The 23642-nt window shown below is 39.7% G+C and overlaps 1 protein-coding gene across 8 annotated transcripts in view; it reads left to right on the forward strand.

Moving 5' to 3' along the window:
* The window catches only part of IKZF1 (IKAROS family zinc finger 1), a 71034-nt gene that overhangs the window by 13865 nt on the left and 33527 nt on the right, over positions 1-23642 (forward strand). For all 8 annotated transcript variants that reach the window (XM_057371039.1, XM_057371043.1, XM_057371042.1 and 5 more), the window contains exon 3: positions 6132-6251. In XM_057371039.1, the coding sequence (XP_057227022.1) occupies positions 6132-6251 (120 nt within the window). The remainder of the gene's footprint in view (positions 1-6131; positions 6252-23642) is intronic.

Consider the following 23642-nt stretch of genomic DNA (forward strand, 5'->3'; position numbering starts at 1 on the left):
GTTAGTGTCTTTCCTAGTTTCCCTAATATGCTGGCAGCTGCAACGGTTAATGGCTTTCAGTTTTCACTTTTAGTGTTCAGCCTGGAACACGACAGCCCCATCAGAGAACCCACACACAGCAGACACCTGGGCATGCAGCTCTTGCTTCAGAGGCAGCTCTTGGGCACTGCTGCCTCAGGACCTGGAGGGTCCAGCTGTAGGAGGTAGCTGGTGAATGTCTGGGCAGTGTGGGTGACTAGATCAGTGGGTGTTCCTGAAATATATGAATACAGTTTTCCTTGCCTCTCCCTTTTTTTTTTTTTTTTTTTTTTTTTTTTTTTCCTGCCTCCTTTCTAAAAATTTTGAGCAATTTTGTCTAAAATTGGAACCCAGAATTTTCAATGGCATCTGAGAATTGAAAATCAAACAGCTTTTCTGACTGAAAGAGCAAGAGCATAATGATCTTTCATGCCAACAGAAGATTACCAGTTGTTTGTTATAAGGAAGTTATTCCTAGTCAGCCCTGTGGAGACATGTTGCACTCCCCTGCTCCGGTTTCCAATTTGGAATTGTAACTAGATATACTTACACATCACTGTTTTGTCACTTGCTGAATCACTTGCTGAACCAATTTGTAAATGAAATAAAATCTGTCCTATACATGCTGTGCRTGGAGCATGTGCAGCCCTAGCAGAAAAAGCGCTGGGGTTTTAGTCTTTTATTCACAGTGGATGTGCTTGGAGCAGTGAAGGCACCATGATTTCAGTCCAGCTCCTCTGCCTGCTGCAGAAACCTTTCCCTGCTTGTGTGAGCTCCTTCGGGAAGGAACACTGACCTCCTCTTCCTCTGCAGCAGCACAAGCTACSCTGAATACCCGCACCTAACCGCTGCGGTATTCTTTGCAACTGTGTGAATTTGAGCTTCACACCTGCTACTTCTTACTAGAGYATTGACTGTTTTTGTTCTGACATGAAGAGTAACAGCCTGGGAGATGCTGCCTGAGTTAAGGAGTGGATTGGTAGATCAAACAATCTGCATTCCTTGCGGTCTGCCGCTTCCCTTCAGAGGGAAAACTTGCAAGAAAATTTGCCATTTTGAATTCTTGTACGTATGTAAAGGTATACATAATGGACAATGTATAATTTGTAGTTCTYAAAGTTTTCAATAGTTGAACCACTGTGATAATTTTGATGTGCCTTTTAGCTTTTCTAGCATGTCATGCAATAGCACTGTTCTGCGATGAGAGAGGATTTTCTTGAAAAAGAAAGTTATCTCTGGTAAGARGGAGACCTACACAAACAGATTAAAGGAAGAAAAAAAAAGGCTCTGCTTTGAACTCTTTCTACCATTTCTGTCACTGAACATCTGGTACTTTCTGTGACCAAAGGTTGTGACTTGTGTTGGGTTTTAGCTGGATTTTTGAACAACTGGCCAAAGAAAGAACTTCCTAATTTACTTTCGTTTATGATAAGACTTGTGTGGAAAATCATTTATGGTAATCAATGTTTGTCAGATTAGGTTCCACACATACCGGTTCTTTGTAAGCACTTAGTAGACCTCTAAAGTAGAGGATCTGACAGAAAAGTGATGTTACCTACTTCTTTCTTATAGTTGGTGAATCCAGAAAGGAAGTTWTCTTTGTCTTCTCCTGGATTCCTACATGCTTTTTATATGCTTCCATGCATCATGAGGGAGCTCTGCTATACACTGAGAACCAGTTAAACAACTTCATAGTGGCAGGAGTATGAGATTGTCCTGTCARCTGTGAAACTTTTATTTATTTCTTCTATTTTATGAGTAATGCTCATCAGGTGTAGCTTGCTCTCTGGGCCCGTGGAATTAAGTGACTTGGTTCACTAGCACACTTGGTTACATTTTTTAAAAAATTGAAAAATAAATTTGGTTTGGTGGCTTTATTTGGGGCTTTTTGTTTTGTTTTTGAGMCCAGAAATAAGAAGGTCTCTAGAAACAGTCACCCCCATTCAAATGCGGTATTTTGCAGCCATGTGCATCACGCAGCTGCAGCTGACTCAGGTGTGGCAGGGTCCAGCCAGGCCAGGAGAATATAAAACTAATGTGAGTGAGCCAAACCCTGTGTGCACACAGGCATTCCCACCTCTGGGAATCCAGGCATGGCTGACTCCTRGAGGAACTGAAATACTGTGTGACTAGCACAGAGTTCACACTTTTTATTTTTCTCCTGAAAGTGGTATTTCATGAGACAAGCAGTTGCAGTTCTGAAATGAGGAGAAAACTGACATGTATTTAACCAAACGATATCCGGCACCCATACAAGAGAGTCAGAAAATACAGATAATATCTCTCTTAACAAGCAGTATTTTTCCTGCTTTTTTTCTTTCTTTTTTTTTTCTTTTTTTCTTTTTTCTTTTTTTTCTTTCTCAGTTCTAAGACCGAACAGTTAAGGAAGGTGAAAAAATGGTACAAATATTTCCACATCTAACATTAAGAGATCCCCTAGCACAAACCAGACTGTGCTGTGCTCTGCARAAGCAGGAAGAAGAAACCCTCAGTATTAAATACACACACACACACCCCCAACATTAGTTTGTGAAAGGATGGGGAATGAGATTTCTTTAAGAAATCCTGCCCTGGCTTTCTTTTCAACAGTCATAGCACCAGCAGCACCATTCTGGCATGAACTGTATCATTCTCAGAGCTGGATGTATGTGTTAAAGGAGCACGAGGCTAAGGACTTTGACAGAAGTAAATGATACTGAATCCTTATTGAACTGTGCAGTTTTTTTCCTTCCTCTCTTTCCTTATGGCTTCAACTATATTTCTAGGGCAGAGATGAGGAAACTCAAATAGAGAGAAGTTGAGACTCTTACCAAGCATCGTTGATAAGTTCAGCTCTTCTCTGAGTGCTTTTATATGGAAATGGCAGTGGTGGAAATCTGAGACCATCTTTCAGAGATGCAGGTTGAAATGAAGGAATGTTTGATACAGCCTGCAGCTGCAGTTCTATTTATGACTTAACCAAGAGCGCTGCGAATCAGTGGCAGTGCAAGAAGCAGCACTTCAATTCTACAGCTAAGTTGTCTTTTAAAAAAGACAATTAATTAAAAAAATGTGAAAAGTCACCAACTGCCCAAGATTAGATTATGTTTTTATACCTCACTTCTTAGGCTGCTCTATTCTGTTATGTGACATTTAAATAATTTTCCCCAGTATTGGCCACTAGGTGTTGGTGCRGGGCGGAAGCAATTTACCTCCTTTTTTATGACCAGTTGTTGTTCTGGGCATTTCTCTTTGAAATTAAAATGGAAAGCATTCCCTCCTTTCCATTTCTAAATTCATAGGCAAACAAATGTTAGTGAGATTGCATATGTGTAAGATTGCCATGCAGTAATGAACTTACCATGGTGCAATGGTTCAGATCTAGTTAAGGCATGAAATACAAATATGATGCTCTAGAATCCAAGACACAGAGCTCAATAAATGGATGTATTTCAAATCCACTATTTTTGCCCTGTCATTTTACATATAGGGATTTCTCAATCATGTGTAACAAGAAGAAATCAAATTATATTAAATGGGCCATTAAAGTCAAGTTTACTAAGTTTTCTTGACTGCAGTCTCTTGTAAAGAGGGAAGCATACCCATTCTCCAACTTCTGCCCTACCAAGTCCATGAGGTGAGCCTGATTCATGTCAGCTGGGCAAACTGCTATTAATTTAACAAGTAAAAGACTGATACCCATTTAATGAACCAAAGAGTTCACTACTGCAAATATACTCTACTGCTAACAGGTTTCTATTAAAAAAAAATGCATTGTTGGATGCCTAATTGCACACTAAGAAACATATTATTTGTTTGCTACTTGTTACCACATAGTTCTGATACTATGAGTTTATATTGGTTTGAAACCAAAGATAGTCTTCAGATTTTTAGGATAGGTCCTCTTTTCAGCCTAGACTAAGTCAAAGGATCAACCTCCAATGTTGTAAGTGGGAGCACAGTTAGATCCTTGGAAGATGCAGTTAGCTTTTGATTACTGTTACTTTTTAACAAATTTCCTTAGCTTACACGTAGCATGAAGAGAGCTGCCAGGCTGTTGCTTGCCTTCCAATTAAACCTCTGGGGTTTTTTTGTTTTTGTTTTTGTTTTGTGTGGGAAAAAAATGTGTTGAACAAACTGAAATATTTTGGCTGTCTCTCCTTACCTATGCATCTTAYCTGTAAGAGATACCTCAACTTGGCAGGGTGGGACTTCCAATGGAAAGTTGCTGGAAGTTCGCTAAGTTCCCTATATCCCAGAAAAGTGAAGAAGTAACTAAACAAGGAGCTAAACAGTGAATAGCAAAAAAAAAAAAACAACTTTATTGATCTTACTTCCTGCTTTTATTTTTCTTTGCTGTAAAATTCACATATTTTCTTGTCCATTTGTGCAATCTGCTTTTGCTYTTGCACTTACATGTAGTGGGTGCAGTTTTGCCCATTTAAGAATACCTCACAGAAGCTGGATATGAGGGGACCTTATGATCATCTAGTTAGTCCCTCTGCCAGTGCAGTTCTGTTTCTTCAATATCCTGCAGTCCTCTGGMTGTGGTTTTGGGTGGTTTACCTGATGCCACTCTCAACACTCCAGCTCAGCAATTATTCCACAGTTTGATAGGTGTGTCTTAAGAAATGCAGTCACATACTCATCTCATTCATTTAAACATAGATTTGTGCAAACAACCCATACCAGCTAATTAGAAGATGACTTAAAACTCTTGTCATTACTTCCCATCACAGTATAGATGGGAAAGCACAATGCTTTGATCCATCCAGGAGGTAGAGAAGAATCCATTAACTTCATTCAGATCAGGTCTGTAACTAGCATCACTAAACAGCTGTCACTTAAATAAGCTGTATTTGGTTTAGTTTTTCTATTTCTGGTGTTTTCAGTTTTAATTAATATTTGAATTTTAATGAGGGAATTATTGTTAGGAAAAGACCCACAAAGCTAGGGCTTTATGCCATGAAATTACTGCCCTTACTGGTATGCCAGTTGCCATGGGATGTCCAGCAGATTTCATCAATAGAATTTGATAGCATCTCCATTTTGCACACAAGGGTCTTACGTGAACATTACAGAGTTCAAATCTTGCTCTGGATCTGTTCTAGTCCTTGATATTTTGTAATAGTTAATGAAACCAATCACTTWGATATTTCCTTCAGTAGTTATTTATATGGCATGCTTTTGTTAAAGATGTGTGAAGTAATTTTAAAAGTAGTTCTGCAAAACAGCAATAGTACTGTGGGCAGGAGAYGTATGCTGTGACTGAGGGCTGAATCAAGAAACCTCACCATTTCTGGAAGCACAATACRTAGCAAGAAAGTTCTTTTTTTGCTGTATTGTGTACAGCATTAAAGCAGTTCCCCAATATTTACAATATGTTAAAGCACCAAATTGTTTTCCTCTGCAAAACCTTGTGTACATGAGATACCAGGGTTTGTTTCCTATTTACAAAAAAAAAACAAAACCGACATGAAAATCCTTGGAAGTTGTGCATTTACTGAACTCTGCTAACTGTGCCTGTTGAAGAAGTCATGGCACTACAGGCACTTCATTACTTGTAGGTACAAGAACCAGACAGAGCCTGATTTAGGTATTAGTGAAGCTTGCTGGCACTGTAGTTGAATTTTTAGTTGAGGATAAAATTTTATTTTTGGGATAGTTCTTTTGGAGCCCCAGAATACTTGTGGGTTAGATTTCACTGTATCGTTGAAGCAAATCCGAATGTGTTCTAAATGAAAACTTATGAAAGAAGAGTTTTTACAAAGGGTGTCCATTTGATAATCTTTGTAATCTGTCAATCTGTGCTGGCTAAATTGGATCTTCTGAGCATTTACTTCTGGAAAACATACATGTCGCATAAATATCAGAAGTGGTAAGGGTGATAACCGTGTATCCAGAGCAGTGAATTTGGAGGAGACATTGGCATGCATTCTTTTAAAAAATACAGCTCCCCTGTATTCATAGGAAGTTTTCTCTGCTATAGAGTACGGTTTGGTCCTAAGAATATAATGCTTTAATAGTCTTTAGGARTTTTTTTAAGTTTTATTTCATTTGTGATTCCTCTTATTGTGTTATTTGAAAATGAGGCTGCTCTGATGACTAACTGAATCTACTTTCATCACTATTAGGAAAGGAAAGTCCTCCAGTTAGTGATGTCCCTGATGATCCAGATGAACCCATGCCTATACCAGAGGACCTTTCAACTAGTACTGGAGGTCAGCAGAATTCAAAAAATGACAGAATCTTGGGTAAGATGACAAATCTACTCTGATAAGTAATACTAGCAGATAATATAGCAATAATGTTAAATTACTTTTTAACAAGCTGGTATACAAGGAGATCCCGTGCCATTTCATCTTCTTCAGGTGCATAGGTAGTTTTTGTGCAACCTTTTTTTTTTGGAAAGGCATCTTCATCCACAGARAAGTTACAAAGATCCTACTGTGTATTTGTCTTCTTGCTAAAGCACAACTTTTGCATGCCATTCTCCCCAGGAAAAATAATTTCTATTCTGTGTAAGAAATGGAATTAAATATGTGGTTCCAGGTCAAAATTATCTGAAGTCAGATTTGGTAAAAGTTCAGTAAATGCTCAGGTATTTTTACTGTTATTTTTATTGTTAATAATTTGAATGCTGTCTTTTGAGTGTTACTGTGTTATCTGCTATTCAGATTTCTCCAGAAATGCATATTAGAACAGAACATACATCGTATCATATCTTTCAGATTCCAATATCTGATCTCCATTTATCCTTAATTTTTTACTGAGAGAACTTCATAAAACACTTGTCTTTTAGATAAAAATCCACAACTGACAAAGTCTGTTGGGTTAAAATTGTTGTCCAGAGATGATTGGGCAAAATGCTGATTATTTTTAGGGATCCCAGACTCACACCAAGGACTAGCAATGGTGTTTACTGCTGCATTCACCAGCTCCTATGTAATGCAATAAAAAAGACTAAATAATACTTGAGCACCATGCCTATTTACTAGTAGGAAGAAAAAAAAAAAAGAAAAAGAGGAAAAAAAGCACACTGACTCCCAGAATGCTGTGATCAATGCCCTATATGACAAAAAACATTTCTGTAAAGGCATGACTATCAAAGTACCTGCATCTACCCACAAATAAAAGTGTTGCTCATCATTCTTAAATTATTTTAAGAGTGAGGGTCAGGGTGGACGATTTACAGAAAGATTGCAAGTTTATTGTTTAGCGAAATCCAGATACGAGGTGGAAAGGGAGGCACAGAAGACAAAATAATAGATTCAAGATAATACAACAGGTTGGTGTCAGCATTAGGAATAGAAGCCACTCCCAAACTCCAGAAATAGTGAGTGCATCATCTAATGCATACTCRTTTTATTTACCATTAGATCCACTTTTTATCAAGAATGTGAGCACAAATTTCAGTTCCTACCTGCATACTGACCAATTGAACAAATTCATATTTTAAAAATGCTTTTTWAAAATCTGATTACTTACCTAATGCTGTATTTTTCAGTCCAGAGATCTTTGGACAAAATCTTTCATTAACTGCTTGTCTATCAACTCAGTAAAAGAGTTATGTCTCCTTTCTCCCACTAACTAACCCTACAAAATATTTAAGCCTTGATTCAAAAATTAATAAATTTCTTAAGTTCTGTATTCAAACCCAAACAAACAGAATTTTTCATTGCATTGGATTTTCTTTAATATACTCACAAATACTATACAGATGCAGCAAAGTTAAACTATATTTGCTGATGATGTAATGATTCTGCCAACAGTTCAATCATATATCAATATGAGCACATATTCTAAATATTATAAGTTCCATCTGTTATTCTCATTACTGAGCAATAAATTAGATTTTCCATGTTGTAACTTTAATAGTTTTCTACAGCCACTTTCTCCACCCATAACTTGTTTTGCAAGGGTTGCATCTTGTAGTGAGATACTTACCATAGTCAACAGAAACAATTGACAACACTCTGCTTTATGGATGATCTGTGGATAKCAACTCCTGTGCCTGCAATGTTTGTCTTTTCTGTAATGCTGCATACGCTTTTACCTCTTCTATTCCTCCCTTTTTCTAACTCTAAGCTATCTCTCTGAAAAGAATAAATTGAAAAAAATTACTTTGCTGTTTTTACAAAGAAGATCTGAGGACATGCCCTAGGCATATCAGGAGCCATATGATTGCTATGCACATTCTGGATCTTTATCACAAGAAAATCTCTTAGGAATAAAACAACCCCTTAGGAGTGGTGTTTGGCCTATATGATCCTACAGATGCATTAGGGCTGAAGTGGGCTTTCTTCCTATATACACAGTGGCATGGCAGTGTAGACAGGCTTGATGTTTAGTACAATACCGTCATCTCCAAGTCCCATGATCCATTTCTCACCTCTATTTAWTACCAAACTTAGATAGACAAGGGTGATCTGAAAAAGTAGTTTGAAGAACGAAAGACAGACAGGAGAGTGTTGTAAAGACCCACTGATGTTTTCTGTGTGCGTCTGGCAGGTGGGGGATAGACTGTGGCCTGCTTGATCAGATGTGACCAGCCAACAATGACCAGCAACTCTCTATATGACTATCCTAATGTCCCATCTGTTTCCTTCATCATAAGGGACTCACCTAGCATTTGGATGTATTTCAACACAGGACTTACAGTGTATTCCACTTAATCTGTAACATTCTGCAAGATCACCTGTCCATACAGTATCCACCAAGGACTTTCAGTCAGACATTTACTGAAGAAGGTTTCTATATTCTTTGAGAATGTAGACTTTTTGGACGTGTARGGCTATAGAGGTAACAATGCGAATTACAGGTTTGTTAAATAAAAAGAGTAAGTGTTTAACTCATCCTGCTGAAATTAGGTGAAAATCTGTTATTAACTTTAATCAGCCTATAATATAGAAATGTTCAAGTGACAGCTTGCTTATTCAGATTTGTAATAACATTTCATTAAATGTTCTTTAACCCTTGAGTCAAAAATTTAATTACCTTTTTCATCAATTTAACATTTTAAAGGTCAAAGATTACAGGAAATAAGCTATTTTTAGAAAAGAAAGGCTCCAGCTCCTCCATGTCTTTTCAGAAATTTCTGTCAGCTTCTTCCAAACCTGTACTGAGACTGGAATGTGGTGCTATAGAGCTGATAGAACCATTTGAAACATCTCTCATGCTCTGAGAAGGAAGATGATGAAGCCGTCTCAGATTTTCTTGGATGCCTTCTGTTTTTGAATTCTTGCTTAAAATGACTAGGGAGGGTGCAGATTTCATAAGGCAGATATCCAGAGGATCCTGAAATGCATGTGTCCCCAATTTTGACTTGTCCCCCCAGGCAGGGGGTACACCCAAGACCTGGGTTTCTTCTGACCAGCGCAAAAAGGATCAGTGGGTTTGGAAGGATAATTTATGGAAGTAAAGTCATCAGCAGTTTCTAGTAATAACACCAAGTAGCATGGCAAACCAGAAGCATATTGAAAGACATGTTCTGGTCACCATCAAGGCTCTTCATTTCCTTGATGAGCTTACTATGATTTTAATGTTGCAACCAAAAATGCACTGTGTGTTGAGCAGCTTCCTTCTGAAAGCTGAATTCTTGCTGCTCTGTTCACTTCATCTTCTTCCTTCCTTGTCCTATTCTCCACTCAAAATTTACTTCTCAGGCTGACCTGGCACCTATACATTGTATTATTTTCTTCTTATTCTTTTAATGCACATGCTCTACAGATAGTTTCTGTAGAGAAAACAGGGAATATTTTCAGCAAAGTGGGAGATTTTCACAGCTCTTTAAGGCTCTAGAGACTGTTCTATCATCTCTCCTAAATACCCTTCTGAAATCTTGGTCTGAGTTAYTTAGGATACACATCCCACTGAAATTACATTCCATGAAGAATTAATGTTGTGCAGCCTATTCTGGACAGSCCTATTTCCCATGGTAACCTGTTTGAAATATCATCTGATGATTTTCACTGTCTCTGCAAGTTTCAGGTTAAACATCGTATGCACCTTTTGTGGATGATCAATACTGAACATCCTGTGTGTGGCAAAGAGTTTCAATTTAAGGCTGTTTGTACTCTGAGACCATATCCTAATTCAAGCCATGTGCGGCAACTTAATGACTCAGTGAACTCAGACCCTACTTCATGGAGAAAGAGCCATTTGCTGCAGCGGTAGCATCTGTCTAGAAAGGTGGGCAGTGCCTTCCTTTATCTGTAACTGCCTGTTCCACAGCTGGCCATCACTGGGTAAAAAAAAAGCCTTCTCACAGTGTTATTGGCCTCRGAAAGAGGCTGTGGGCTCACCATTTCCACAGAGACGGCTGCCTGGGCTACAGATGACCATCAACTTCTAAGATAGAAGTCAAATGTTATCACTGTAGTCACAGATTACAGTCTGGACCTGGAATAAATAATGTATACAAGTATTTTTTCTTTTTAAGAGGTGAGGAGAGGTCATCTCACAAAATTGGGTTGAAACCGCTATACAGTTGACAGAGGATATCCAAAGTAATGAGTCAACGTGATCTTAGACATCAGTAGAGGACAGACAAGATTCATATGAATTTATAAATATTTTAAATAAAGAATTCTAGTATGGAAAGAGATATTAAAAAGAATCAATTTTTTGGACATTTTTCTCTCCCAGTGGGAAATACCAAGTGGTGATGTTACTTCCCTCCCACAACTCAGTTATTGAAGCTGAAGCTTGTGTAGCTGAGGGCTTTAGTTCCTGACATCAACAGGACCCTGGCATTGCCTTCACACCTTGGGGTCTTTCCTCCCAGCCATGGGCATTCAGAGGTTGGAACTTGCACGAGGAACTACTTACTGGGGCAGGCAAGTGTCCCCTCTCTGAGCAGCTTTGATGCTTTATTTCCTTAAAAGGAGCTCAGCCCTTTAAAAGCACAGATATGAGCATTGCTGAGGGGCCACCGGGCAACCACAACCATTGCCATTACATAAATCTGCTGCAACTCATACAGCTGGGTGGAGACAGAGGAAAAGTGTGGAAAGGCTGCAGACAGAGGGGAAAAGCGAGGAAAGACAGAAGGGGAAGTGCCCCACCCCAGCTTGCAAAATCGGTCCTGTGGTTCAGACAGGTCCAGCTCACTGCTGCCCCGGTAATTCCGCCAGTAGGGAAAGGGGCTGGGGGAAAAGACTGCTGGAGCTAAACATCTTTACACATTCCTCGTGTGGGAGTTCAATAGCTTTGAAGGCAGCATCTTGTGTATGAATAATAATGTGTGGCATGTGTGTGCCACATAACTCTGAATATTCAGAGAACCAAATTCTGAGACCTAAAGTAACCTGGAGAGCTGTGTAACATATTTTACTTGCTCAGCTTTCAGATGGACGTCTCTGCTGCTCAAAGGTATGGCAGTGTGTAGAAGCTGATGAGCCTTTGTAAATGATCAGTGATAATCACTGTCTCACCTGACATAATCCTCATGAGAGGAGAGAGAAAATTTGTTTCAAGATGATGTGGGGAGCAAGCTTTGAAAATTGTCTTTAACCCTCCACAATTTAAAACAAGGCTTAGAAGTCAAACTGAGGAGGCTTCTTAAGGAATTGAAAAACTTGAAGCTGAAATATTTTAGGAACTTTTAAAAATAGGGAAGTTGGGAATCTCCCCACTCGTTTGRTCTGAAGCCCCTTTTTCTAACCCCAAAGTAGCATTCCCCAGTATGGACTGGTATTGTATGCTCTGAGAGCCTGCCAGTATGACTTATTTTTTTTTGAGGGGAATGGAGGAGATATTTTTGTCAGGATTATTTTCGTTTTGTCTGCAAAACTCTTATGGGAATTTGTATAGAGGAGGATGGGGGTAGTTTAGTTGGAGAAGGCATGTGACAAATTTCACGAATACCCTTATATATGCCATACAAGATATATGTTATATTCCAGCCTTCAAAAGTATGTTTTTCATGAGCATAGTGTGAAACAGTGTGCTAGAGTGAGGTGCTGAAGACACAGGTATAAAGGGCCATTGGGAATTTCCTGTTATGCCACAGACAAGCTCCGGTCTATGTAATAACTCAGGACTTAGAAAAAAAGTGCACAAAGGCAAAGTGGAAAAGAGCCCTCTTACTGAARATTAATTCCTTTATTAAATTTAAAAATGCCTACTACAAGTAATGAAGGGTGAACATTTTCAGAACAAACTTTCAGGTGGTTTCAGGAATTGAGTGACCCAGCCTGGAAAGCAGAGCTGCTGCAGCCCCAGCACAGGCTGTGCTGCATTATTAGCATGGTTCTCTCAGCCTGTGCAAAGCCAGAGTAGGCATGTATAAATTTGCCCTCTGATGCAACCAAAGCACATGACAAAATCCAATCCTTGAAAACAGAACTGATCCTAAAAAAGAGTTGTATTTTTCCAGTGATTTCTATTTAGTTTTGTGAGGACTTTTTTTATGCTCTTGGCCAATTTGACAGAACTATGATTTGTATTGCCACTGTGTGGCAACATGTTGCAGTAGATCAGTAGATGCTGAAGCTATGGGGTTTTTTCTCTTATTTCTCCAGAGCTGTGTAGCTTGCAGAGCTACAGCCAATTTCATGAGCACCTGCTGGGTACTGCTGTGTTTTCAGGAGAACATCATCACAAAAGTCAGGAAAAGCTTGGGAACTATGCAAGTTTTATTTCTTCAGTGTTGAGAGAGAGGCGAGCATTGCTTGCCCTGGAGTAATGCAGTGTGTTTAGCTGTGTGGCTTTAGGTATGGAGATTGAGTCTGCTGATCTAAACTGCAGTGAGAGGAAGTTCTCTTTATCTGAGCAGAAGAGATGTGCCTCAGAGATAAGCCCCATTCTAGCTCAGGAGTTAAAATTATCTAGCAGGATCTCAGCAGTGGCTGCAGCTCAACTCAAAAATACCAGGCTCTGGCTGGAAGATGAGCAAATTTTAAGATGGGGAGAACCTCTGCAACTGCAGCTTGCTAAACCTCACGCTATTTTAAGGGAATGATGCTTCATCAAAAGGTTGGATTGGCCTCCCAACACCAGCCAGCCCTCTGTTCTGTGTTAATTTTTGCTTGTTTTTTGTTGTAGGATTGCTTTTTACCTTGAGGAAGTTCTCATTCACCTCAAGTGCTCTTCAGGACTGCACCATAGAGAAAATTTTACTGCTGGACTGAGGCACAGTGCAGGGATCACTTGCCTCTACAGCGGTGCTGTTTCAGAACCAGCTGCTCTTTTGGTTTTGTTCAGCCACTCCTCACATTTCTGTAATTTCAGCTCCTCCCAGGGAGGAGATGGTTTCTGGCTGCAGAGAGCCTGCAGCARTGCTGTCCCCTCAGGCGTGAACTTCCCAGGCTTTATCCCACAGTAACATGTGCAAACACAGTGTCACTGTGGCTGCATCCCCCACATTTGAGATTTGCAAGGAAGGATTTTTGCAGCATGGCTATGCCTCCACAGCTTTCCCAAGTGTAGGATGAGCCCTTTATGATAGAGGGGATGGAAGAGCTCCTTTTTGGAGCTGTAGTCTGAAAGCCAGGAGTAAGCGCCACTCATTGCAACAGGACAGAGATTTATCCCTGAACTTTTTCCACTAAGCTCACTGTGTAAGGTTTCTTGAAGCCTCATAAGGTGTCTCTGGAAAAAGCTTTTCCCAGCAGGCAGTAGGTAGATATGACATAGCAGCCAGTGCAGGCTCACTGTCATCATGTCATTTATAGTGAAGATGTGTGACCACAGCAAGCTGTTGACTTGTGAAGGTGGACCAGCTAGCATCCCTGGATTTTGGCTTCGAGAGACTGCTTATTGGAAATTGTCATGCCTCATCCAGCTGGCCTCCCTGGACAAGCAAGTGAGCAAACAGCAGCCCAAAAGCAGGCCAGACCTCAGCCTGCAGTATGAGACATCCTGCTGCTCCCACCCTCACCAGTATGACAAAGGTGCACATGCCAGAACATGATTCGTAGTATACTAACCCTGGGGTGTGCTTCTCTTTCTTTGTTTTTTACACATTTTGAAGTTAGGAATAATGCCTTGTTCTTGTATTGCAGTTTAGGGTCATGTTTCTCAGAAGCACTTAGCTATTTAAATTATCTGCATAAAAAAAGTTACCTAATCTATCATTTCACCATCAGCCATAGTGACACCGCAGGCAACAAATAGGATTTTTGGCAGTAAATTCTACTCTATTGATAGAAATGAGATTTCAATCCTAGCGTGCCAAAATCCATACCTAAAAGTTGGATTAAGAACCTGATTGAAGGATTGCAGAAAAAGAGATGGGAGAGCAAGCACAGAATTGGTCTCAATTTTCAACCAAAACAGGCATGATCCGGAAAGAAAATTAAGGCACATCTTTAACCCTTTGGTTTTCACATTCCATTTCTCATTTCTCCCCCCACAAAGATAGTCCAAAATTATCTCATTTGGGAAGTATAATAAATGAAGCAAAAGTGCAGAAATATGACAGGAGGAATWAGCTTCCACTTTTCCAAGCCACATATCAGAGTTCAAAGAGAAAAAAAAAGAGGCAGGGGGAAAAAGAGAAGAAACTGAAGAGTAAGGAGAACTTTCACATGAACCTTTTTTTTTTTTTTTACCCTGGAAATGTTACTTCTGAGGAAGTGGCTCTTACCAGAGTTTTCAGTAACTTCTAGATTATTTTATGGAGCAATGTAAGAACTCGCTTGTTCCCTCACCCCTCCTTAAAAAAATAAATCATAATTGAGATCTTTAGAATGCATTGCTAATTCCTACATATAACGCAGAATATCTACACATGATTTTGCCCTCCCTGCTGGTTAAGTAACATAACAGAAATATTTAATGCAAAGAAAGGTTTAAACTAAAGCTGRTTACACTTTCAGCTTGTGTTGCAATTAATAGAAGAGGAAATATTCATTCTCCATATTTCATCATTTAAAAGCATCCTGTATTTGTAAGAAGCAGTGATCAGCCAACATCCCTGCTATGGATTGGAACTTCCCACATCTTTGGTGGTTTTTGAGTTTYTGGGGTTTTTTTGGTCTAAGCTAAGAGCTTTATGTTCTGATTTTTAATAGTGGCTTAGGGGCTTTTTGGATGGAGATCCAGCCTTTCTCATTCACAGTACTGTGCACCTCAGCATTATATGGACTGASTTAAGGAGCCTGTTTTTTCCTGCTGTGAATTTGTGTTGCAATGCTCGGAAGTGGTGGCAGTGGTTGGTGTTGAAGTGGGATGGTTTCATTAGCACCAAAATGGGGACTGAGCAACACTGCTGTTTCTGCACCCCTCATGCTGCGTCTGCATTTCAGATACGTCTTTCCAGTTCTTCCATAGGAGAATTTATTTTCAGCGCAAAACAACCTGTTGAATTCACTGAAAGATATATTTGTCTTATTTTAGTGTGAGACCCACTTCTTAGATTTTGCGCCCAGGTTTGCAAAGGGAAAAGACCTATGTGACTGAGGGAAGTGTCAAATTGTCCATGATCCATCYGTACCCTGACCTCCAGCTGGCTGTTTTTCACCATCCAGGCTGTGAATATCTGTGTCTTTCCAAAGCAGCCCAGTTTTCCCAGACTGAAGCCATGAGCAAAGACACATGAACCTTTTTCACTGATACAGAACTTTCCTTTCTGAGTCAGGGTTTGTCCTTTTTTTCCCCTACCAACTGGGATTTTAATTTTAATTTAATTTTAATTTTAATTTTAATTTTGTAAGTGGCACCTCCTGTAGCTGGATGGTGGAGGGGAGGTGGGGAAGCCCTGACGGCCAAAATGGTCACTGGAGCTTTGTCTGCTGCAGGTGTGGATCTAAACAATTTATCTAGAAATCAAATGGGAACTAGGCTTTTCTGGGGAGGGGTTGAGCTTCCTGCCCATTTGTCTACATAATGGTGAGTAGAAGTAAAAATGAGAAATGATAATTGTGCTAGCAAAAGGCTTCAGTGGCTTTGGAGCCCAACATATGAAACATATGAGGRAGGAATAATGGTAATGAGGCATTACCTCTGTTGTGGTATCACATTTGTTTAATCTTGCTAGTAGATCCTAGTAAAATTGGTATCCTATCATGGGCTTATTGTGGTGTTAAGTGGAATTCTTTTTCTCCTTGCAAAACAGACTAGAGATGTCTGGTATTGTTTATTCTCTAATTACACATTAATGAGTCTGTACACTGGCTGTACAGTATAAGCATTAATAATAAGCTCTTCCCTGTGTTCAAAGAAAGAGATTTATTTACACAATGCATGATACAACCCTTGATGTTTAGAAGACAATGYGAATATGTTTTTCATTTCTAAAATATTTTGTAATTCATTTTTTCTCTTTAATACTCCCTTTGAAATTTGAAATGGCAATGTATTTTCCAGCCAACATTTATTTGGATAATAAATAGGAGCCATTTATTATATATAATAAATAAAGGAGCCATTTATTCCATATTCTCCCTTTTGCATGCTTATGTGTACACACATACATACATGTACATACAAATATGTGTCTGTCAGCACATATAAAATTATGTGCCTGCAAAACCAAGTTCCCCTCCGTTTATGTCTGTGTAAAAACAGTACACATATGCAAAAGAACATTTATCTTAAAAACTTTTCCTTTTTCTCTAGACCAAGCAAACTACACTCTGCAACATAAACACATCCCATAATTTTTTTTTTTCAAACCTAAAAGAGGAAAAGCTTAGTTCCTGCTAGCTTGTCTGTATCCCTGTGAGGAACTTAACAGTAAATTCCATTTGGGAAGTGGGCAGCAGCTGAGGAAGACCCACTTGTACCCATTGTGGCTTTTGTAGTCTGCATAAAGCTGCTCAGCCAAGGCAGCTGTGAAGGACCACCAAAGAGTTCATGAAGACAGAGGAAGATGGGAGAAAGGAGAGGGAAACACACAAGCCCCCAATTCTTCCTGCTGGCATTCTTTGCCTGAAAAGGCTCTCCTGTCTGCTGCTGCTGGCTCTGCAGTGAGTAGTATATAGGTCCTCAGGATTCTCCCCCACAGCTCATAAGTGCTGTTCCTCCTTGGATTCAGGTGTTTTATTCACTTAATTCCTCGCAGTGCTATGTAGGTGTAGTCTGTAATCGAAAGACAGGAAATATTCATGAAATGTTTTTTTTTCCAGAAGATTATTTTACAGTACTATACCAAGTTGCATAGTGAAGCTTTGGGGGACATACAATGCTCACAGCAGAGGGAGAGATGGGTGACATATTGAAATAATCTAATGGAAAATGCAGATATAATGTCTTGTCTCTCATTCAAAAAACTCATTTGGGCCTAACTTGATAACTTTCTTAGAGATATTTTAGTAGCTAACTGAGCTAATGAATACAAAAGCACCGTTAAAAATACCACTGTAGCAGAGGTGATGGATCCGGCTGCTCTTCTGGCCCAGAAAGCAATTTGTATTCAGAGAATCTCCTTATGCACATCTTGGGGAGCTTCAGGTGAGTTCAAAATGTAACTCCTCACAAAGGCCAGGCTAGCTGAGCACGATGCAGTGCCTTGCCTTCCTGTGTGGGAACTCATGTTTTCTGTGCTATGGTGGTTTTTCTCACTCCTTTTTTTTGCCGTCAGTGAGACAGAGCACAAATAGTTATATTAGTTGCCTACTTCCTGAGAACACAGTGATCCTCACATTCTGGGCTGCGGGTTGTGTTTTTCATGTTGGGGCATAGGATGGGAGTTCATCAGATAGCCATGGGCAGCTCTAGCAAATAGCACATTTGCATCAGCAGAAGCTAGTTTCAGCAGACTTGCTAGGAAAATTTGCTGCARCGTGCCACCATTCTGCACTACTGACAGCCACTGCACATTCATTTGATAAAGCAGATGACAATAGAAAATGAAACTTTTAACGTTCTCTTCTTCAAACGCTTGAGAAGCACCTTTCCCTGAAGGTGTAAGCCTGTGATTCACATCAGCTTTCCTGGTATCTTTAAGGTAAAGGAATTTGAAGCTGTGGATGAGCCRTGCTTCATTTGTTGTGGTGGCAAGAAGAGCTCTTAGAACCACTCTAATGCAAGTGACAATCCTCATATCTATCAGCTTCCAAGAGTCCAAAGGCCTTAAGTAGGATACTGGGATTACTGGGGTTTGAGTGTCTTATGTGCTCAGAAATAGCCAGCCATTACAATTTTGTCTTACTGTGTTGGACAAGGCACTSGAAACTCAAACTTTAGTTTCTCTCTTCTAAATGAACAAAGCATCATTCATTAGTCCCATATTTTTGTCTCTGGTTGCTGACCAGTTTATCAGGTGAAGGTTGGTTTTCTGAAGACCAAGTCTACACACTTGCTGCAGCCTTTTGACAAACCTTCCTGGCCATGACCTGGCTTGGCCTGTATAACCAATAGCCCAGACTGTATTTCTGGATCTATGAGTTTGTAGGTGGTGGAGTCAGCAGGATTTMATTTCCTTTCTTGACCTCACAATACTCCGCAGTGTAGCGCAGCCAAGGCACAGGTACCAAAGTTTATCTTAGCTAATAAGAAGTAGCAACTTCTTCAGAGCTATTTTGTATTTTAAAAGAGGTTTCTCATGCTTTCCATTTGCCTCACTCTTAGTCCCACCAAACTGTCTGGGTGTTGGTATGAAATTTTGGTGCATTTTGAATCCTCGGTTGGGTACTGCTGATGCACTCTTTCTGGCTTGGTAGCMACAAGGAGCTGCAACTTGGTAGTTCATGGAAAAGAAGGTTTCTTAATATGTTTTGGCACATTAGGACACACATTTTTGTGTGAATCCATCATATTTTGTGAAAACACATTGCAATGTCTTTTCCTTTGGAATATTTGAAAATCACTTTAATCATAAACTGGGCAGATGCTTTAAAAAGGATTCTTCCAAGTAAAAGGGACTTACACTGTCTAGGGCACGCGACTAGGAGCAGAGAGGAAGTTTAACAGAAACTTTGCCTGCTAGACACTTTCAAATATTCCATAAATGCTGAGATGGCAGGAAATGCCAACAATGATAGCCTAAGTAGATCATTAACCCTTACAGGAGAACAAGATTTGATCACCCTCTGAATACCTGGCACCAGTTTTCACAGAATAGATCTTGTTCTAGTTGAGTATAATTGTATGTCCGCTGTCCATTTTAGTTCTTGCTGTTGGTGTAAGATTGAGAAAGGGAGTGAATGAAGCTTTGGGGTTTTTTACGGCCGTTTTTTCCCAGTTGTTTTCTTGGGACTTTTTTATCGCCATTTTTTGTTGGATTTTATGTTGTGGCACAGGGTTCCTGGAAAAGGAGCTCTGTTACTCTAGACATTGCACAAATGCCAACAGAACACCCTAAAGAGTTTACAATCTAATTAAGGCTATATATAAGTAATTGATTAATTAAGCTTTACAAGTCCTAGCCAAGGTAAGTGTGAGGTAGGGCAGAATGAAAAGTAATCAATTGTGCTGTGGAATCTAAGCCATGCATAGTATTCTGGAGACCAGAGAGCAAATTTGTTTTTCTAATAGATGCAGCAAAACAGTCTTGTGTGTTCTTCCAGCGTGCAGTGGGATTGGTTTGGTTCAATGTACTAAACTTTGTTTTAAACCGTGTCTCTAGSTTGAAAAGTAAGATTGAAAAATACAGTACTGGTGAAAGTAAATAAATTAAGGATCTGATGATCATACATAAGGGAATAAAATAAATATTGTCAAAAAATTATTAGATGACTTGGACAATCAGGAAATTATTAGTTTCCCAASTTCTTATTAGTCTAGATCTTAGTAYAGAGGAGCAATCTACTGTATTGTTTGGACTTCTGGAAAAAAAGAGGAACTGATCCCAGCCCTGTGCCTGATTTGGAAAGGCAGAAGTCCCGGGTWGTACCAGAGAAATGAGTGAAATTCCAGCCTGGTGCTGGTGTGACAGAAGTGAGTGGGGCTGTTCTTGGGAGTCTGGGCAGCTGACAATAAAGTTGTGACATAAGCCCAAATTTCAGGATGTTAGATCCGTATTCTTGTCCAGGCTTTTCTTCATATTGGCATGTTTCTCAAGATCTTTTGTATTTTAAAAAAATACTCTACCATTTTGTTTTTGGACTGAGATTTCACACCTCATAGCTGAACATATATGAGAAGCACTATGCAGCTGAACTGGATATGACACAATTTTCAGTTTTAGGCCATTTCCCACAACAGAGGTACAGGCTGAGCCCCTTCTTCAATCCTTTCTCAGACCACTGGTAACTTTTGCCACACAGACTTTAGTGTGTAGGATAATTAAAAACTGCTTTCAATATTAAATGGCTTATGCTTTTTTCCTCTTGAGGTAGTTGTCTTTGGGATTTTACATTTCTCTTGGAACAGTGATAACATGAGAAAAAGTCACGTGAGCAGAAATAGAATTTATTTCCTTCTTCTGCATCAGTCTGAGGAAGAAAAAGTCTGCTTTTTGAGCTTGAACAATCCTGGATAAGGGAGAGCTGGCTGAGGGCTCCAAGCATTTGATACCCAATATTTTATGTGTGTAACTGAAGTTTATTAGTATGCACAATAATTCTACCTTTGAAAAATTCTTTAGGAGGTATCACATCACAGACTATGGCAGCATTTTTACAAATACTTAAATGACACAACATTTTGAAGCTACAACTTCTGCCTCCTCCATGGTCCCTGGTCTTCTGTGGAACACATGCTAGGAGGGTGACCAATGCATAGCCAGATTCCAGCTTTCTTTGTTAAAAAAGCMTTCTCTCCATTAAAAAAGAATTGAAAAATGTGCAGATAGGGAAGTAAGGGCACATGATGGATTAAACGCCTTTCCCATGGCCACACAGGAAGTCTGTGGCTAAGCTAGGAATTAAACCTAGATTTCCTCAGTCTGCATTCAGTGCCTTGTCCCTCTTTCAGGCTGTAAAATTTTGTTTGTTATCAAATTCTCTGTAGGCTGAAGCAGTAAGATACTACTTGTRAGAATGAAAATTATTAAAGGATAAGTACTGTTAGTAATTAGTGAGAAACTGAGAATAGTTCTGGATCAAGTATTACCCATTTCTATTGCGATTTGATGTTCTCTTTTTTCCAAGTTCACATCAGCATGAAAATCCCCTTGTGGTATTGTTCCTTAASCAAACTGCTTGTGCCTTTCCTTATGGCTAGAGTTGCAGTAAAGAGCCATGCTTAGCTGTTTCCAACTGTCCTGGTTTAACAGTAAGTAACATTATGACTGGATTGACAGAAAAATTATCCTATTTCTGCCTCTTTTGCTTTACATTTTTCATCCAAAGTCAAAAAGAAAAATTACAGCCTTCCTGGGGAGAACATCCATATCTAAGTTCTTTACAGTGCTTATTTGATTTAAAAAAAATAAATTTCTGGAACTGTTGCATGACTGAATTTTAGCCTTGGAAATGCTGAACTACATCAAGAGGGGCTCCACTGAAGTGAGAACCAGACCAGGACTAGTAAAGCCAAAGGAAGGCAAGTAGTGCCCCTCAAACCTGAAATAAACAGCAGCCCATTTCTGTAATAGGTGGTATATGACAAGCTAGGACCTTTCTCAATAGTCACAGTTCTGACATAAATGTCCTGGGTATTGCACAGCTTGGTCACTGCCAGCCCTAGAAGAATAATGAACTGCCCTTGTCAGCTAGAGGGATTGATGCTGTACCTGTAGGGAACTGGGAGAGGAGTCAGAGCTGCGGGTGGGACATCCAAATCAGGTCTCCAACAGTGACTCCGTTTTAGGGACTGTCGCCCTTCACTGGAGGACACTGCTAACTCCTTCCTACGCAGGTAGAAAGTCCCACACATCCCAAATTACATTAACCTTAGCTGAAGAACTAAACACTGCTCAAGTAGCCCAGAAGATATTTTCTAATTCACAGATAAATAGTAGGGGAAAGATCTGAACTTGTTGATCTTTTCTGTACAAGTGTATTTCAAAGAAAGTGAAGCCTTACTGAAGCCCATTTCTTATCATCTCCTGACAGCCTCTTTTGTGGGGAATAGCCACAAATGGTTTTGACAGTTCTTCCAACAAGGTGGCTTTCATGCAGTGATCAACAAATAGATATACCAGAGTGCACCTTTGTGTAACACTCCTGTCTTCATTTACATACAGGATTTCACCACTATCTTCCTGAGAAACTACAAATTTCAGTTAGCCACCAGATAAGACAGAATCTGGAACTTGACTCAAAAGAGGTGCATAACTGTTAGAGTTGGGATATTTATAGAGGGTYATTGCTCACATTTTCATTTTCTACTCAGCTCTTTATCAGACAAATTCCTGCTGAAAAGTCCCCAAGAAATGGAAGACCGTAAAAAGTTGGTGTTCCCACTGTTTTCTTAAAGAACTCCATGTTCTGTTTTGTATCTATTTTGTCTGGAAATGGAGAAGAGAAAATTCATGTGAATCTCAAATGGTTTCTGCTCTGGCCAAGTTTCATTCTGAGCAAGCGGGACAGAATAGTACATGATCTCAATGGAAGGACTTCCTAAGTTGTCTGCTGCATCCACTGGCAGCCAGGCAGGATTGCCCAGTTAGGCAATCCCTACTCYGCTTTAGCCAATTTCCTTCTGTACTCTCTCATCACTCTGTTCCCCTCAGCTGCCTTCAGCAAAAAAGATCATTGCCTAATCACACCTTTGATAAGAAGATAAGGAATGGGCTGGTGGTTAGTTCAGGTTTGGAGAAGTCCAGCTGCACACAGAGCAGCGCGGTTTGGTGACTGCCTTAAAGTAGATGGGGAAGGGAATGCATGTCAAWTGGTGAAAGTCAGAGAGGAATAGTAATCTGGGAGATTACTGCAGAGGCAAAAAGGGCCAAATCTCTCTATATTTTTTTWAGTTTTTTGTTGGTTGGCTGKTTTTTTTTTCTCTAAGCCACTAAGTATAATTCCTGGTCTATGCTTCCCTTTCTGTCACTTCTCCATAATTCTTAGCATTTCAGTTGGGCTGCTGTCTCTTGGCTGCTTCCTCTTTTCCTGCTTTCCTATATTTCATTATTTGCCCTTCTTCCTCTTAGAGTACTTTTATAACAGAGTGAGGAGGATGTGGAAATGTTACAATGTGACACAGAAACTGCAGTGTCACAACTACAGCTCCTTTGTTGCACATCCAGGAGCACAAAGGAGCAGATCAGGGTGAAGAAGCAGAGTGGGTAGCTGAGTGAAGGAAGGGAAAGATTTATATATAGGGAATAGAAATGACAAAAAGTCAGAAAATTTCCAATATGGTAACTTGAGATAATGGCTTTCCACATAGTTAAAGATAATCCTAAACTGAATCATTGCTGTGTCCTTGAATACAAAGGAGAGATGCAGGCAGTACCAGTGTAGGGGCCTCCCACAATACTGCTGCGACAGAGAAGATACAGCCATGATGTGTTTTTGAAGTTGCCACCAGAGATGGGAAAGCTGAGCAGAGCTCTAGACCTGTATGGTGCATAGTTCATAGCAGTCCTTTCAAAACAAGAAACAAACAAATAAATAATAGATTGTCAAAAGAAAAGCTATTCTTAGGGTACATACATGTCTGTATGTAAAGTAAACCTTTGGAAGATAACATAGTTGAAAATAAGGAGATGCTGGAGCTCCCTTGAGATATCAGGTAGCTGGAAAAACTCACTCCCAAGAACTTTGCTCCAGCTACGTCCTAGGGCATCCATTAATTAGAAGTCTCCTCTCCTCTCCTCTCCTCTCCTCTCCTCTCCTCTCCTCTCCTCTCCTCTCCTCTCCTCTCCTCTCCTC

The sequence above is a fragment of the Malurus melanocephalus genome, unplaced genomic scaffold (genome assembly GCF_030028575.1).
Source record: "Malurus melanocephalus ecotype Western Australia unplaced genomic scaffold, MMel_1.1 scaffold_139, whole genome shotgun sequence".
Classification (NCBI taxonomy): Eukaryota; Metazoa; Chordata; class Aves; order Passeriformes; family Maluridae; genus Malurus; species Malurus melanocephalus.